The following is a 16,994-nucleotide window of genomic DNA, read 5'->3' as shown; positions in this document are numbered from 1 at the left end:
CTACAAACTTTTTTGAACAAGTGCTTCATTCCTTTGAATAACAAAACGATCGACAATTCGAACTGTATTAATCGGGTCCTGATAAGAAGAACTAGCACTCCATTTACTCGGATATTGTCTCTGATGACTCAACTGGTGCTCCTGATGTTCCGACTCTTTCTTCCAATTAGAATCCAGCTCCCAAAATAGTTAAAAAGAATGTAACAAAATTTAAATTATAAGGTATGGAAAATTCAAAATAGTTCACACCTCTGGAACGTCGAAAGCTGACATAAGATACTTAATACACGCAGGATAAAGATCGAATGTCCATTGCTCTATACGCGCCTTAAGACCATTGGGGTCCGGGAACTGTTCACTTTCCACTGATCTATACCACTCGTATAACGAGTGATAACCTAAACAAAATGTCACAAACGAATTATTAATTTATTTTATTTTTAAATTAATAATTAAAAATAAATTTTGGGTTTGACCACGAAAACTCATGTCATGTTTAGGTTCATGTATCTGACATAAATTTTGGGTTTGACCCGTTAACCCGCAAGCACGACCCATTTAACGTTGCGGCCTTCAAGGTGTTAAACCTTATACGTCTATTAAAAGGGAATCAAGCCCTTACTTTTTCTTGGATGTTTGTAAAACATTTAATTATACTAACAATTAAAATAAAAGAAAAACTTGCCTGATGTTGCCAAAAGGTTATGCCTGATGCAAGTTTCAACAACAAGTTCCATTAACAACATGAGAACTAAAGCTAAAACTAGGTGGGCTGAAACATGTACAACTCCAATTATTACTTTCTTTTTCTTGGAAACTTTTGAAGGAACAAATAATATTGCAGCCACCAACAGCATCAAAGCACCAACAAAAGATACATATGATTCATCAACCAAGTATATAAAAGCATCCCAAACCGCGCTAAACGAGTTCTTTATCTGACCAGAAAATGTATCGTCTTGTAGAATATGATCTAGCTTGCACTGTGAGAAAAAAAATTATTATCATATTTTTTCCATAAGAAAATACAAAAGGCGCATACCATTGGAAACATTGAAAACGCTAAGATGAAGTATATGAACCCGCCATTGAAATCAAACTGCCAATTTTTCTTTTGAAACTTCAATATATTACCCAGAGCAATCTGCACACCACGTTTTAAAACGATATATGTAACGGACCAATAGGTAAATTTAAAATATTACTACTTACTACATACCTTTCTTGAATCTTGAACGGATAACGGCTACGGTCTCATAAGTTGAATCATACGCTTCAATGAGGTTACCAAAAACATGCGTCGGATGCAAAAACGCCCCACCACATCCGTTAACAAGTAAATGTTGCACCATTGCAGGTTTTTCTGACTGAACATACGAATGTCGCATACAATGATGTAAATCTCCAGCTATTCTAAGTTTGCATCTTCCATTTAAATGATCGCATATAAGGTGTGACACATTTTTTCCAGTGGCATCATTCCAGTAGTAATCAAGAATCCAATTCGGTGCATGTGTCATAACGATCACATAATCATTTTCTTTAACCTTTTCGCTTATGACCTCCGAGAAGAACTTGAACTGATAACTATCCATATCGCTATGCAGAGCTAAATCAAGACCAAACAACCACCATCCTTTTGGTAGTTGCAAAGCAAAGTAGCTTTTCATTTGAGGCATTAACCATCCACCTAACCAACTTTTGTGACAAATGTACCTCATATAAGTTTGAAGCCCATCAAACCAATCTGCAAAAAAAAACATTAATAAAAATTTATTTTAGACTAAAGTACAGACCATGGTTTCCAGGGATAACAAAACATTGTGGCCCGTCGTATTGTTTTAGATCAGAAACACCATCGGGTAACTCGGGCTTGTTTACAGCTACATGTTCTTTTTTATACCATGAAGGTGGCCTAAGAGCCTCCTCAAAAGGATAAAAGAAACGGTTTTCGTAAGTGTATGCTGATGGATTCGGGTACCTAAATATGATACACCATTGTTTATATTAATGAAAAAGTGATTAAACATTTAAACAGAACTTTAAAAAGGTGAAGCTTACGCAAGATCGCCTCCAATAAGAAGAAGGTCCCCGCGAGGCAACTTGTTCAACAATCCCTTATGCCAAACCTGAAGTGAAGGTTGAGCAAGAAGCCGAGCAACAGAGTAAGAAGAGTTGCCACCGTCGCCCGTGTCAGCCATAAAGTCAAACCAAAAGTCATCCTTTTCACTAAAATGATCATAGAGAAAATCTTCTGGTTTGGTCCCTTGGTTACTACCACTCATTGTAGCCTACAAAATGAACCATAATTAATAATAGAGGCGTTGAACGTGTTGTGTTCATGAGTTGGCTGGTCGAATTTCATACGAACCCGTAAATCGTGTCAGACACGTGAACACAAACACGACACGAATATTCGCGGGTTGACACAAGAACAACCATAATTTTTTAAATTTTTACGTTTTACATATTATATAAAATAAATACAAATTAAACAAAAAAATATACAGCCCGTTGACTAAACATGTCAGTGGAGTTTGACCCTTAGAACGCGTTTAAATTGTAATACAAACCTGTTAGTTCATATCATGTCATAAACACACAACCCTGATTAATAACATCTAAAATGAAAAAAAAAGAAGTTATACTTAAAACAACAAAAAATTAAAACAGATAGAAAGATTTAAAACCTGCATCATGCGCATATCAAATCGCCCCATAAAAACAGTTACAGACACAAGGAGGTCAAAAACAGTCTTGAATAGATCAGCTGATGTCCTGCAACATAATATTTATGCATTCACTTAGAATTATAAACATCACATACACATATATGTTCAGGGTGCCTCAAAGAATTTGAGAGTCATTTTCATCATTTTAATGTTTTCGGTCTAAGCCCAATGGGCTGCACCTGAATGTGTGTAAAGAGAGTGAATATACCCTGAGTACCAAGGAACCATTTCCAAGAAAGTCGGCTTTGTTTGCCCGTCCTTCAACTTCTTGATTTCGTCGCCCGATAGAGGGTGGGTAAGAGCCCATCTGATGATAATAAAAACCAATAATTAGAAAACATGACTATTTAACAACACAGCATATAAACCTGCTAACTGCTCACCCTGTTGATTTTTCCACAACAAAATTAGCAATATATAGACCGATAAATGTTGCCCATAACGAAAATATTGGCGAAATTTCATCTGCAGACTAAAACAAAAACAGAAACCAAATAAAGCTGAATCATAGCCAGATCATGGAAATCAAGTAGAGCATAAAAGAACTTGTACCTCTGCGTATATAAACCACTTAGAATGAATTGGATAATCACGGGTCAACACTGGAGCAAACCAACCGCATCCTTCACCTTTCAATTCATACATTTTGAGAAATTTAGCCAGCAATTCACTTCGTCCTCCTGTTTGCCAAAGCGTAAACAAGCCCGTATCGTTTTATCCAAACGGGCTTTCATTCGGAGCATGATTTCCACAGTGGCTATAGAACACACAACATGCTACACTTAACACCTACAACGATAACAAGCCCATGAAAACAAAAACCAATCGCATAATCTTTCTTTTTTTTTTCAAGTTTCAAAAGTGAAGTCGCTGTCTGAGATTATGCTAAAAGACAGTAACAGCCAACTCCATAAAATATCCTAAAGAGTGAACTGCGGTTTTCGTCCTTGTGGTTTGTTTAAATCTGCGTTTTTAGTCTAATAGTTTCAAATTTTTGATTTTCGTCCCTGTGGTTTCATTTCACTTGCAATTAAACCTGAGTTCACTAACCTCGTTAAGTCTTGTCGTTAAGCCCATCAAGGTGCCCTTCACGTGAGGGGCAGTTTTATACTTTTTTATTCTTTTTTCCCAAATACACTCCAACCCCTCACGTGAGGGGTCTTGCAAATTAGGACTGAGGTTTATTTGAGGAGAAAAATGACAAAATTGCCCCTCACGTTGATGGTTTAACAGACAGACTTAACGGGGTTGATGAAAGTGAAATGAAACCACAGGGACGAAAACCGCAAACTTGAAAATATTGGACTAAAACTGTAGATTTGGACAAAACACAAGGACGAAAATCGCAGTTTACTCTATCCTAAAACGCGAGTTAGTTAAACTTACGGTACAATTTTGAAGAACCGTCAAGATCTCGGGTCTCCTTCCAGCCGCGTGAGAAACAAGCCGAATATACCAAAGGCCAAGGAACACCAAATGGAATACAGTGAGAACACAAATGGAAGAAATGAATATTGTCAAAAATAATGATAAATTAATCCTTAAATCAACTCCCATTGACTGAAAACTTGGAAGATGCATTAAAGCTGCCACTAATAACCATAATATATTCCTACACATAACACGTACACCCAAAAAAAAACTCCATTAATTACCTAAAAAATACAAAAATTTAAAATTATGTACTGAATTTAATCATATTAAACTTACCATTTACTAAAATTTGAATAACTTGGTCTAATTTTCCTCTCTAAAAAAGGAGATGAAAAGAAATAAAAAAAATCCAAATAAACATATATAGATTGACCACCACTTAATGTTCTTGTCTAGCTTCTGGATGAGTGTATGCATGTTGTCCCATGATATAAAAAACAAGGAACTCATAGCAACTGCAATAAATGCATGGCGGGAATGTTCATGCGGGTACGCGTATCTACCGGTCAGATTATTTGGTACTGTCTCCATGTTGATCCTGAAACAAAGTAGACAAAATTAAGGTTTTACGTTACAACATTAACATGCGACAAGAAACATAGTAAGAAACATATTAAGAACAAAAGATGAGAAGTTGTGTACCTTAATTAATAAGTGAAAAGGTGATCAAATAATTAACTGAAAAGGGGATTTATAAGAATTAATAATGTGAGAATGAATTTGGAATCAATTAAGATATAATGGTTTACATTATGCTTTTCTTAACATAGATAATATTAACTGTGTGCCTTGCTCTGCAAGATTTGATTCTTAGTGAAGAAAGTCAAAGTTTGACTAAAAGGATGGATAGCTTGTGGTGATGGACTAACGAGTAACGACCAAATGTTGGCGGTTGGATACCATTCACATTCCAGCTTTTGTTGAATACTTACTTTACTTGGAAGTTATGGTTTTATATTTTTTTTTACATACCATTAACTTTTCTTTTAACCAACAAGCCATTACTTTTTTATTTTACTTACTTTTAAAAGGCATGAAACTGGTTAAATATATATTATTACTCCGTATTATGGAGTACTATATAGTACTAGTTTTTATTTTCCGTATTATGGTGTTGTTTTATTTATTTATAATATTTATATATTTTTTTATTATATTTTAAAAAATTTAAAAACATACCTAGGATTTGATGATAAATGAATTTCACAAATAAATGAGATGTATGTTATAACCCGGTTTAAAAGTTATATGGGTTTGGAGACCCATGATCTGCTTATGTTTTTACTATAAGATTGTTTCTTAATTATAAATAATGACTTTTAAAAAAAATCAAATATTAATTTTTAATAAATCCCTATTTTGTAGGATTTACATATCAAATATTTGATGAGATTAATTTTTAACTTAATGAGATATTATAACCCGTTTAAGAGTTATCTGGGTAATTTGGTAAGACCCATACCCGTGAATTTGAGTCAAATGTATAAGAAGCCACCATTTACAAATAAATCAATCTGTTGGCTTGAGAGAATGTAGAGATCAACCAGAAAGCTTTAAAAGGTTCGTTTATATTTATTTAAGATTAAGATTATGAAATGTTGGTGTCGCAAAGCCCCCGTTGAATCAATTGACAGATCATCATTGGTCCACGTCAAATTTTTTATTGTTTTAGTTACGGTATTGTAATTAACGAAAGTAACTAAAAATATTAACACATAAGACAGAGAAAATCAATCTGCTTATTGTGGATCTTTTTCTTCCCATTCGCGTGGAGATGAAAGGAGTTGTATTTCACACCACTAAAATAGGTGAAGATGTCCACATTGGTCGATTTAAATACAATCCTATTGACAATAATAATGGCACATTAAAAGTGTAGATAGATGAAACACAAATTAGAAAAAAAAAACTAAAAAAAAAACTCAGCATATGTTACAGCCACATTTACAATGCTTGCCTTGCCTGTCTATCAAATTCAATTCCTTGACACAAAATGGACACGTTTATTTATGTTCATAGCTCATGGTCAGTTAAACAATGAAACACACTAGTAAGACCATCTGTAGTGGAAGGAGAAGAGAGGGAGATTGGGGAGGACCCCCCCCCCCCTCTTGAGAAGTGAACGAAATTGAGGATGGACGAGAAATATTTCTCGGCCAAAGGGCTAAGACTAACATCTTGGATCTACATACGTACATACATACATATGCGTACACACACAAGGAAGTGTAAGGGAGTGGGTTTGTTCTTGACAAAGGGGTAAGACTAACTTCTTGGATCTCATTTGCTTGATGTACGTGCAACATTGTTAGAGAAACTTCAAGATAGAAGTTTTGTTCATCCTTATTCATCATTGATTGTTAAGGTTAGATCTAAACTTATCTATGGTTGTATTTAATTTTAAGATTTCATACATATGGATCCTTGGTTTTTGTGCTTTATAGTTGCAAAACAACATGCAAAATGCTTCCGTTTCTTAAAATTATTGTTTAAGGCATACTGAAAACCCAACAAAACACATGTACAACGGACTCACGAATTCAAAAGTACCTTATAAAAGTACCTTATAAATAACAATTCACCCTAAAAACCTTTTGAACTGGGTAAAACAAGCATATCTCCTAAAGTAAAATGGTCAACTGTATCAAAGAACACAAGGATGCTCACACATTCATAGTACTAACTTGATATCACGTCACCAATGCGACAATGCCCCCAGTTCTAAGAACTGGTAGTAAAATCCAAATGTGGTTTAGAACAAGTGTTGCTAGTGACAAATCCCAAACTCTATTAAAGATAATCCTCGTTAACAGTTAACATTAACAATAAAAAGTTCAAAACTTCTCAATAAATTCTTCCAATCCCTAGCCGAAAAGCCACACCATATAGCATTAACCATTACGCTTTTTTCTTTCCAAGCAGTGGTGAAGGATGGTTGAGGCCATGGTGGCCCAGACCCCCTCCGTTTTTTACGCAGTAGTGTAAATTTACCCGGTTTTCGTCAGACATTTTATACGTAATGTAAATTTACCCGTTTCAACCAAAATTTTGATCCCGGCTACCTCCGTTTACGGTTTTCTCAGTGTGTATTTTCGCCCGCCCACTCAACATCTTCATCCAAGATTTGTCACTATTTTTAAAAATAACATATTTTATTAAAAAGAACTAACCAGATGCTACAACCTAGACATCATACATCACAAAGAAAACACACTAGAAGCTTTTTTTTAATTATTATTTTATTCTTCCATCCTACCCTTTTAATTTAATTAACTCATTCAATTAACTTATATTAAAACTTTCTAAGGCTGAGGGGTGTGGAGCGCGAGAGGGGGTGCGTGAGCCCATCCGCTCGCGCCCCGGGGCGCGAGCACCACACCACCGAGGCGCGAGAGGGGCGCGAGCACGGCTTTCAAAGCAGGTGCAAGGGGTCTCGCGGCAGGGAATGCGCGTGAGGGAGCCTGGGAATGCGTAAATAGAGCCGTTGGGCTCTTTGTTTATTAAAAAAAAAAAATTTTTTTCTCTATAAAACCAATATCACATACCACCCAAAACCAATATCACATACCAATATCACATACCACACCCAAAACCCAAAATCACCCCATCTTCCAAACCTTTTTTTAAAAACATGGCTGGAAATTGGTACCCAAACCTAGATTCAGATTACAGTTACGACGATTTATGGTCGGCACCGGACCAACCGATGTTTTATTCGGGGTCGCAACAATCATCCGGCTTTCAACCATCCAACATACAACCGTCTCCTAACTTTGTTGTTCCGGAGACACAAGAACCAGAAGGTGAAGCTGCGGGACAAAGAAGACGCGTCCACCGGAAAAAGCAAGTTGCAACGGACGGGTCGGGTTCGGCTTCGACTGGAAGGACGAAACGGAAAACCACTCCGTGGTCATCGGATGAGAAGGAAGCCCTGTGTCGGGCTTGGATAGTCATTTCTGAGGATCGGCGTTGCGGTAATTGTTTTAACGTTTTTAAAAATGATTTTTAATAAAAAAGTTAAATGACTTACAAATTTATTTATGCATTTTGCAGCGGACTACCAAAAGAGCAAGGTCTTTTGGACAAAGGTTAGGGAGACGTTCTATTCGCTCGTTGGGAGTACAGAGCGGAACGCCGATATGATTTCGGGTCGGTGGACCGAAATCAGAAAATTTGTCGGCTTGTTTACTAATCTGTTCAACAGGAACGCCGGTCGTATGAGACCAAGTGGCAGTGACGATTTGGCGGTTTATAATTTCACTGTCGAAGAGTGGAAGCAGGAGTGCCTGCGGAGGTATGGGACGGTGAAGACGTGGGACGATGTAAAGGTGTGGGAGAGGTTGAGAAGGTGTTCTAAGTGGGTTGAGCTGGTGGCGCCGGACCTTGATGCGGAAGTAGGGCCGAAACGGACTAAAACTAGTTCGTCTAGAGCGTATAGCACTTCCGCCGGGTCGGATTGCCGGGTTGGATTCGACCTAAACGTTGCGGGGGAGGAAACGTCTTCACCGCCGAGGAGGCGGCCATTGGGAAGGGACGCCAGGGGGAAAAAACCGGCTGAGGGGGAAGCCGTAAACATCACCGATCTTGTTGAATCCCTCAATAAATTCAACAAAACCATGGAGGTGGTCTCTAATGACAAAAAGGAAAAAAAAAAAGAATGAGAGATTTGGACTTCCTTACAAGAGACTTCAGTAACCTACATCCGGTCGACCAAATGCTGATGGAAAAACAAAAGGAACGTATCCGGAAGAGGTTGATCGAAGAAGACCAAGCCGAAGAATAAGAATAATGTTTTTTTTAGTACTTTAATTTTTTTTTTAGATATTAATGTGTTTTTTTAATTAATGTGTGTTTTTTTAAATAATTTATGAGTTTTTTTAATATTACGTTTTTTTAATACATTTATAAAAAAATAAAAAAAAAACCGCTCGCGCCCCCTCTAGCGCCCCTCCACACCAGGGCCCGGGGCGCGAGCACCACAACCAACACCCATCTTATCAAGTTTCTCTCTCTGCCACACGTCACAATATTATTGGCTGGAGCCCCCACTCGCGCCCCCTCTCGCGCCCCCCACACCCCTCAGCCTAATGGTGGTCGGCATGTTAAAAGCCGTTCACTGAAACCCACGTGTTTCCTGATTTTGCAGCTTTCCCAACTCCTGTAAGGATTCCCCAACCTTAAAATGGTAAAATAAATAATAATAATAATAATAATAATAATAATAATAATAATAATGCAAATTAAAAATAAATAATCACAACTTTTGTGTATTAATTGATAATAATCTTAACTTTAAAAAACACTATCCTAGTCCAAACTTTCAACTATTTTGTCTCAATGGACCTCTGTTAAAAAACATTTAACGTCGTTAAGTTTTTTTCCGAGTTTCAAACCGATATTTTAGGGCTTTTGATCGAAAGATCGATACGATTCGACCGAGTTAAACATTGTTTCGTCGCTTGGACCACCGTTTCAAGAAAAGTTTTACATCAGTTGAATCGTATCATTCTTCCGATAAAAAACCCTAAAACATCGGTTTAAAACTCGGGAAAAATCATAACGACACTATGTGTTTTTAAACGGAGGTCCATTGAGACAAAAATAATTGAAAATTGAGACTCCTGGTAGTGATTTTTAAAGTTGAAATTATTATCGGCCAATACAAAAAGTTGAGATTATTTATTTCCAATTTACCTAAAAAAATATATAATCCAACCTAAAACATTTTTTTTACTGTTTTTTAACCATAAACAAACACAACTTGTTTCAGAAATACACAGGAAAAAAATATATAATCCAACCTAAAACATTTTTTTTAATGTTTCTTAACCATAAACAAACACAACTTGTTTTAGAAATACACAGGTAAAAAATATATAATCCAACCTAAAACATTTTTTTACTGTTTTTTAACCATAAACAAACACAACTTGTTTTAGAAATACACAGGTAAAAAATATATAATCCAACCTAAAACATTTTTTTTACTGTTTTTTAACCATAAACAAACACAACTTGTTTCAGAAATACACAGGAAAAAAATATATAATCCAACCTAAAACATTTTTTTTACTGTTTTTTAACCATAAACAAACACAACTTGTTTCAGAAATACACAGGTAAAAAATATATAATCCAACCTAAAACATTTTTTTTACTGTTTTTTAACCATAAACAAACACAACTTGTTTCAGAAATACACAGAAAAAAAATATATAATCCAACCTAAAACATTTTTTTTACTGTTTTTTAACCATAAACAAACACAACTTGTTTCAGAAATACACAGGTAAAAAATATATAATCCAACCTAAAACATTTTTTTACTGTTTTTTAACCATAAACAAACACAACTTGTTTCAGAAATATCTGTGTAGACCGGTTCTCGTGTGGTGGCCGACCATAACTCCATAACCATAAAACACAAGTACACACAACCCATGTAAAACCAAGGGTCCAGATCACACGGCCACCATCTAATCCAACGACTCCCACTTCACTACCTCAATCCCATATATCCCCTATCACTGTATCCAACTATCCATCTATACGTACAAACCTTATAATCATATTACATTTACATCAAACACTCTGCGTCTTGTTGTGTGAAGAAGAACAAGATGCAACCTTCTAACGGCGGCGCGTGTGACTCCGACCAGCAGCAGCAAAAGCAGTCGCCGCCGCAGCAATGGGTGGCGATGCAGTACCCAATGATGGCGCCGCCACACTACATGCCGTACAGCCGCCATCATCAGCCGGTGCCGGTGAGTCAACGGGGAGGAGGAGAGAATAATAATAAAGCGATATGGGTTGGTGACTTGCATAATTGGATGGATGAAGATTACCTTCGTAGTTGTTTTGCTTCCACCGGCGAGGTTATTATTATTATTATTATTATTTATTACTTAGATTATATACAAACTAATTTTAGTAACCCTTGTATGCAGTTATTGTATATGTTGGATTTAATTTTTGATATTAATTACTGTGATTGATTATTGAATAGGCTTTAAATTTGGGTTTATGTTGAAGGGTTATGCATCTAGATCCGTATATCATTTTTACACAAATACTAAAAAAACTTTAAAAAAATTGTTTGAAATTTGATGTATTTTAAGTAGGTTTATAACATTTAGTGATTAGGGTTATCTATTAAGGGAAATTATCAGACTAGGTGTCTGGCCCATCTTTTAGCCGCTTGGAAAATATACATATTCGAAACCAACCAGTCAGGCAACGCCAAATAAGCACTGCCGACTTAAGTAGGCTAGTTTTCAGCCGGCACAACAAACCTTGTAAAGTACTACAGGATCCACGAAAACAACCAATCAAATCAACACACATGTAAAAGTCAGCTATATTTTAGCCGATGGCTAAAATATTTACACATGTGTATTAATTTAATTAATTGTTGTTGTGGACCCTGTGGTACTTTACAAGGTTTTTTGTGCTCCCTGAAAACTAGTATCCTTAATTAGTTGGCTGTGCTTATTTGGCGTTATCTGATTAGATGGTTTTGAATTTATTTTCGAGTTGGCTAAAAGTCAATGTTTATTTTTGAAAAAAAAAGGTTAAAATTTCTATATTCGTGATTTTCTCTTATCTAAAGCATGTATTTTGTCCTTCTTGTATATCATAGGTTGCCTCAATTAAGGTTATTCGAAACAAACATACCGGTTTCCCAGAGGGATACGGGTTTGTTGAATTTAACTCACATTCCGCAGCAGAAAAGGTGTTGCAGACTTATGGTTCAGTTATTATGCCAAATACTGACCAACCATTTCGTTTGAACTGGGCTACATTTAGCACGGGAGACAGACAGTCAAACAACAATGCGTATGATCTTTCCATATTTGTTGGAGATTTAGCTGCAGATGTAACCGACACGTTATTGCATGAAACTTTTGCTGACAAGTATCCGTCTGTTAAAGCTGCTAAAGTTGTCATAGATATTAGTAAGGGCCGGTCTAAAGGCTATGGTTTTGTAAGGTTTGGAGATGATAACGAAAGAACTCAAGCCATGAGTGAAATGAATGGAGCGTATTGTTCAAGTAGACCCATGCGCATTGGTCTCGCAACCCCTAAAAAACCTCCAACTTACCAATCCGATGGGGATTCAAATAATACAACAGTCAGTGCACAAACTATTTCATTTGTTTGTCTCGGTTTATTGATAAATAGCTTTTAATGTTTTTTATAACACGTTATTTGTTTTAGATTTTTGTCGGTGGGCTTGATTCTAGTGTTAGTGATGAAGATCTTAAGCAGCCATTTATTCAATATGGTGAAATTCTTTCGGTAAAAATACCCGTCGGTAAAGGGTGCGGATTTGTACAATTTGATAATAGGTTAGATTTCTTTCTGTTACGATTTTCAATATTTTTTTCTTATAAAAAATTAAGGGATTACTCTACAGAATAGTAACAAAGTTTTGAAACTATTCCAATCAGGTCACTAATAGAAGTTTTGTTCCAATCAGATCACTAAAGTTTTTTTTTGTTCTAATCATAGATATTTTACCTTGATAGTAGGTTTTGTAGGTTTTTTTTATTTCTAAATAGTTTGATATTACAAAATATTTTTTTAAAAATTGAGAAAAATCATTTTTAAATTGCAAAAAAAAATTCTGAAAAATTACAAAAAAAAAATCTGAAAAATTACAAAAAAAATTCAGATTTTTTCTTTATTGCAATATTTCAGTTTTCTTTTCTCCAGTTTTTTTTTTCAATTTAATAATTATTTTTCTCAATTTTTAAAAAGTATTCTAAAAAATTTAAAAAGTTAGTAAAAATGAGAAAAAAAAAATTAATTGCGAAAAATTAAAAAACAATCTGAAAAATTGCAAAAAAAAAATCAGTTTTTTTTTTTTTTTTGCAATATTTCAGTTTTCTTTACTCTAGTTTTTTTTTTTTTTTTGCATTATCAAACTATTTAGAAATAAAAAAAACTAGCAAAACCTGCTATCCAGGTAAAATATCTAGGATTTGAACAAAAAAGAAACTTTAGTTATTATTTTATAGAGTAATCCCAAAAATTAAATAATAAGTTTGTTTATATTATGTCTTGTTTATCATGTGTCGATAGAGCTAGCGCTGAAGAGGCATTGCAAAAGCTAAACGGGACAACAATAGGGAAACAAAGCGTGCGACTTTCATGGGGTCGAAACCTAGCAAATAAGCAGGTACATTTTATTTTTGTTTCATTTAGAGGTTCGTTATATTATTATAGTTGATATAAGTATGTATTTAATCCGCTATATGAAATTTGTAGTTGAGACATGATATAGGGAACCAATGGCCAGCTCCATACTATGTAGGTCAATTCTATGGTGGATATGGGTATGCTATGGCAGCTATGCAACCACCAAGCATGTATGGTGCAGGTGCAGGTGCAGGTGCAGCATATGGAGGCTATGGTGCACCCCAGCAACAAGTGAATTGAATGGGTTGTATGAGTTAAAATCATTAAAAGATTTTTTTATGGATAAGGATGAGCATGAATATGGATAGTATAAATGGATTATAATATGTGCAATGTATGAACCCATTTTGTGGGGTCTAAATTTTGGGTCTTGGTCTCTTGGATTCCATTAGTTAGTTGATATAGAGTTTTTGGTGAAAAACAACTTTTAATTAGTCATAATAATCATCTTTCAAAATAAATTGTTGAACTTTATTAAAATATAGAAATGCAGTTAAATCATGACAGGGTAGGGTGTGAAGTGTAAACTAGACGAGGCGCTCGGGAGCTGCTTTAGTGTAGCTCGCTAAAATCTCAAAACGAGGCCGGACTCGAGCCTAGGTCAAAGTTCATATAAGCAATGAGCTTGAGTCCGAGCTTCATATACCGAGTCTGACTAGGCTCATCTAAACAAATATTTTATTACATAGATCTAATAGTTTTATTTTGTATAATAAATATGTTTTTACAAAATAGTTACTTTATGATAAAGTAATAAATTACTAATAAAGTTATGAATTGAACCCAAGTTGAGCTTGAGCTTGAAAAAATTGTCAACAAGATGAGCTCGAGCTTAATTTATGTTACAAGTCAAACAGAAGAACTCAACCCAAAAGACTAGTCTGATAGGTGAGGGACAAGTCCCATACCTTGCAATGGTTTCAGTCCGTAACAATTTATATAGAACTAGAAACTAATCAACCTCCTTAAACATATTTTGACAAACAATTTTTTTCTTTTTAACAAATTTATGATTGTCAATCCCATGAGGTCTTAGGAACAAACATGTGCCCCGTATTAAATTGAAAATTAACAACGTTGTTTGGAAAAATGGATATGAAGCATACACTTTCATCTCACACAGGGATGTGTATGAATCGTTTTTGGGTGTAACTAAACCAAAATCAAACCTTTTGTTTTTCGTTTTGAAAACTTGGTTGATTTAGGTTTGTTGATTTTATGTATGGTTTGGATAAACTATGGCTGGTTTTCGCTTTTTCGAAAAATTTGAGCTAAACTAATGAATTTGAACCTAAAACTCCTAAAATGTTGTTACCCGCCTATTAATGAATTTAGTCGTGAAATTTTTGCTCAAAATAATAATTTTGGGACATAAATTCAACAATAAGCATTAAAACAAGTTTGGTGCGGTCTAGTTTTATAGTTTGGTTCGATGCAATTTGGTTTTGGAGTGAGGCATAAAAGAAACCAACCAGTGATTTTCGTGTTACAAATAAAATAAAACGGTATCGACAATTCATACACATCCGCAAAGAAAAATAAATAATCACAACTTTTGTATTACCTTGTGTTGGTTAACTCAGTTCGGTTTTATTGTTTTATCAGTTTTGCTTTGCTTAATCAGTTTGTTTTATCACTCCTGTCCCACATTGTTAAGGTAAGAATATCAATTGGGTAGAAGACCGCAAAGTCTCAGGTTCAAATCCGATTCCACCTTGTTTTACAACAGTAAGCCTTTGGGTGATGAGTTTTCATCGTAACGGGAGATGGTGAGCTTGAACTACACAACGTTGTCTACTATCATGGGCGTATGAGGTGCCTTTTATTAACGTTTTGATTTTATTATAAACCACTAATTGTTTAATTACAGTGAGATATATAAATACAATACAATGAATAATATTTAGGGATACTATTAAATACAAATTATATGCAAGGTACTTGTGTGAAGACAATTATTCCAAGATATTGACAAAGCATGATTTGCTTTTTCATAATCAATTGATTTGATCACATTCCTTGATGCCTCTTACCATTAGATTATCCCGGGTAACCGGACTTTATTTGTTGGTCGTTCAAAAAAATTAGGGCTTGAGAATGAAGAATCGATTGTGGCTTGTCCGAACAAATCAAGCTCCGTATAATGGAATTGAATAAATGTTGTATTTCTAAGGGGGTGTCTGGGATTCCTTATTTTCATCAATTTATAACTTATATACTTTTTGAAAAGTTAATAAGGTGTATAAGGTGTTTAGCAAACCATAAGGTCTTATGGATTATAACTATGGAGAAGACAAAATAAAGGGGTTTTGAAAAGTTAGGAATGTATAACTTATTAAATTAATGAGTTTAATTTACCTATTACACCCCTCTAACCCTCAAAACCCATTAAACTCCTTTTTAAAAAAGAGTGTCAAATTTAGTCATTTTAATTTTCCCGAACACATAAGCTAATCCAAACATGATTTTTTAAAAACTTCTTTTAAAAATTTATAAGTTAATAAGTCATTTTACGTAAAAGTTTTTTTCTCTTAAATAAGCAATCCAAAACACTCCCTAAATAGTAGACATACATACGGTGGTTGGCTTTTATAGCCAAGGATCACATAAAGAAATAACTAAACTAGAGCTAATCAACAGAATATACTTATCATCATTAGTATGAATATTATACTCACTTAACTTTTGTATGTTCTTGACAAAATCCATGTCTAAAGCTCGAGCTTAGTTCATGAACAGTTTACAAGTTTGTTGAGTTTAACTCACGATTGATTTTGTCTAATGAAGCGGTCACATTATGATAGATCATTGACGACATATGTCGTTACACCAACTCACCGTTGTTACATGAATCACTTAACCATATTCGACTATTTAAAGCAACATTAACGCCATCCAAGACGAATGCAAACTAATAATATTTCACAAGCCTCTTGGCTTTAGGAAAACACAATCTATATAACTAGTTTATGACCAAAAAAAAAAAGAAAAAATAAACACTTTATATAACTAGTTGTAAAAAATATATATCTATATAAAATATGTACCAAACTTGTTCCACAATGGGGCGCACATCTAACGATGACACCAAGTTTCAGTACATAGTACATATTAATCTATTGCACATGCAATCCCATCGCTAGATCACGCTAGAGAAAAGATCTTGTAATTAACAAACAGTAAGGTTAAATTAAGGTTGTTGCCTCGTCTTTTCGTATTTTTCTTTAAATAGTAAAGGAGAACAATTATTACACTGAGTGTAACGATGACTATACAACTTTGGTGTCTGGAGTTTGCAAATATTCTTTAATAAGTCCCTCATCTTTTAAATTTCATCTCTATGACACAAAAGTTAAGCAAAAAATGTATTTTATCAATTAGTTGCAACTTGCAACACTTAATTTGTATACTGAAGAAACACTAAATGGCCCTGGCAGATTAAGGATAATCTTAGGGTTAAGTAGATGTTTCCCACGAGGGTTAGGTCCTGCAAAGATGGTTATTCTTCTCGACCTGCAAAACAGACACCGTGAGCTCGTCACTGGGAAGGGGGGGTTCCTCCTTGTGACCACCCTCCGGCGTGAGAATCAGACTAGATTGCTCTGAATATAAATGTATATTGAGAGA

At 34.8% G+C, this 16,994-nt stretch overlaps 1 protein-coding gene and 1 pseudogene across 2 annotated transcripts; one reads left to right on the top strand and one right to left on the bottom strand.

Annotated features, from left to right (window-relative positions):
* LOC143560088 (uncharacterized) lies at positions 1 to 4,697 on the bottom strand (annotated as a pseudogene). The gene is made up of 13 exons (XR_013140052.1): positions 4,443 to 4,697; positions 4,119 to 4,344; positions 3,279 to 3,521; positions 3,116 to 3,204; positions 2,941 to 3,039; positions 2,691 to 2,778; positions 2,062 to 2,291; positions 1,797 to 1,981; positions 1,244 to 1,747; positions 1,043 to 1,173; positions 686 to 983; positions 250 to 398; positions 1 to 177 (listed from the first exon to the last, which is right to left on the bottom strand). The product of XR_013140052.1 is annotated as an uncharacterized LOC143560088 (transcript).
* A 5,856-nt stretch (positions 4,698 to 10,553) lies between these two features.
* Positions 10,554 to 13,794, top strand: LOC143560099 (polyadenylate-binding protein RBP47C'-like). The gene is made up of 5 exons (XM_077048481.1): positions 10,554 to 11,041; positions 11,806 to 12,297; positions 12,384 to 12,514; positions 13,251 to 13,347; positions 13,437 to 13,794. The coding sequence occupies exons 1-5, from the start codon at positions 10,787 to 10,789 to the stop codon at positions 13,605 to 13,607; spliced, it is 1,146 nt and encodes a 381-aa protein (XP_076904596.1). The 5' UTR covers positions 10,554 to 10,786; the 3' UTR covers positions 13,608 to 13,794.
* Positions 13,795 to 16,994: the final 3,200 nt, after the last annotated feature.

The sequence above is a fragment of the Bidens hawaiensis genome, unplaced genomic scaffold (assembly GCF_021521415.1).
Source record: "Bidens hawaiensis isolate Kalapana, Puna unplaced genomic scaffold, B.hawaiensis_p1.1 tig00020220_1, whole genome shotgun sequence".
NCBI classification, from domain to species: domain Eukaryota; kingdom Viridiplantae; phylum Streptophyta; class Magnoliopsida; order Asterales; family Asteraceae; genus Bidens; species Bidens hawaiensis.
Note: the sequence above shows the minus strand (reverse complement) of the source record. Positions and strands in the feature narration are given on the sequence as shown.

Coding starts and splice junctions, on each gene's coding strand:
- LOC143560099 (XM_077048481.1), top strand. CDS start 10,787: ATGCAACCTTCTAACGGCGGCGCGTGTGACTCCGACCAGCAGCAGCAA. Junction 12,298..12,383: donor GGGATTCAAATAATACAACA/GTCAGTGCACAA, acceptor TATTTGTTTTAG/ATTTTTGTCGGTGGGCTTGA. Junction 12,515..13,250: donor TTTGTACAATTTGATAATAG/GTTAGATTTCTT, acceptor ATGTGTCGATAG/AGCTAGCGCTGAAGAGGCAT.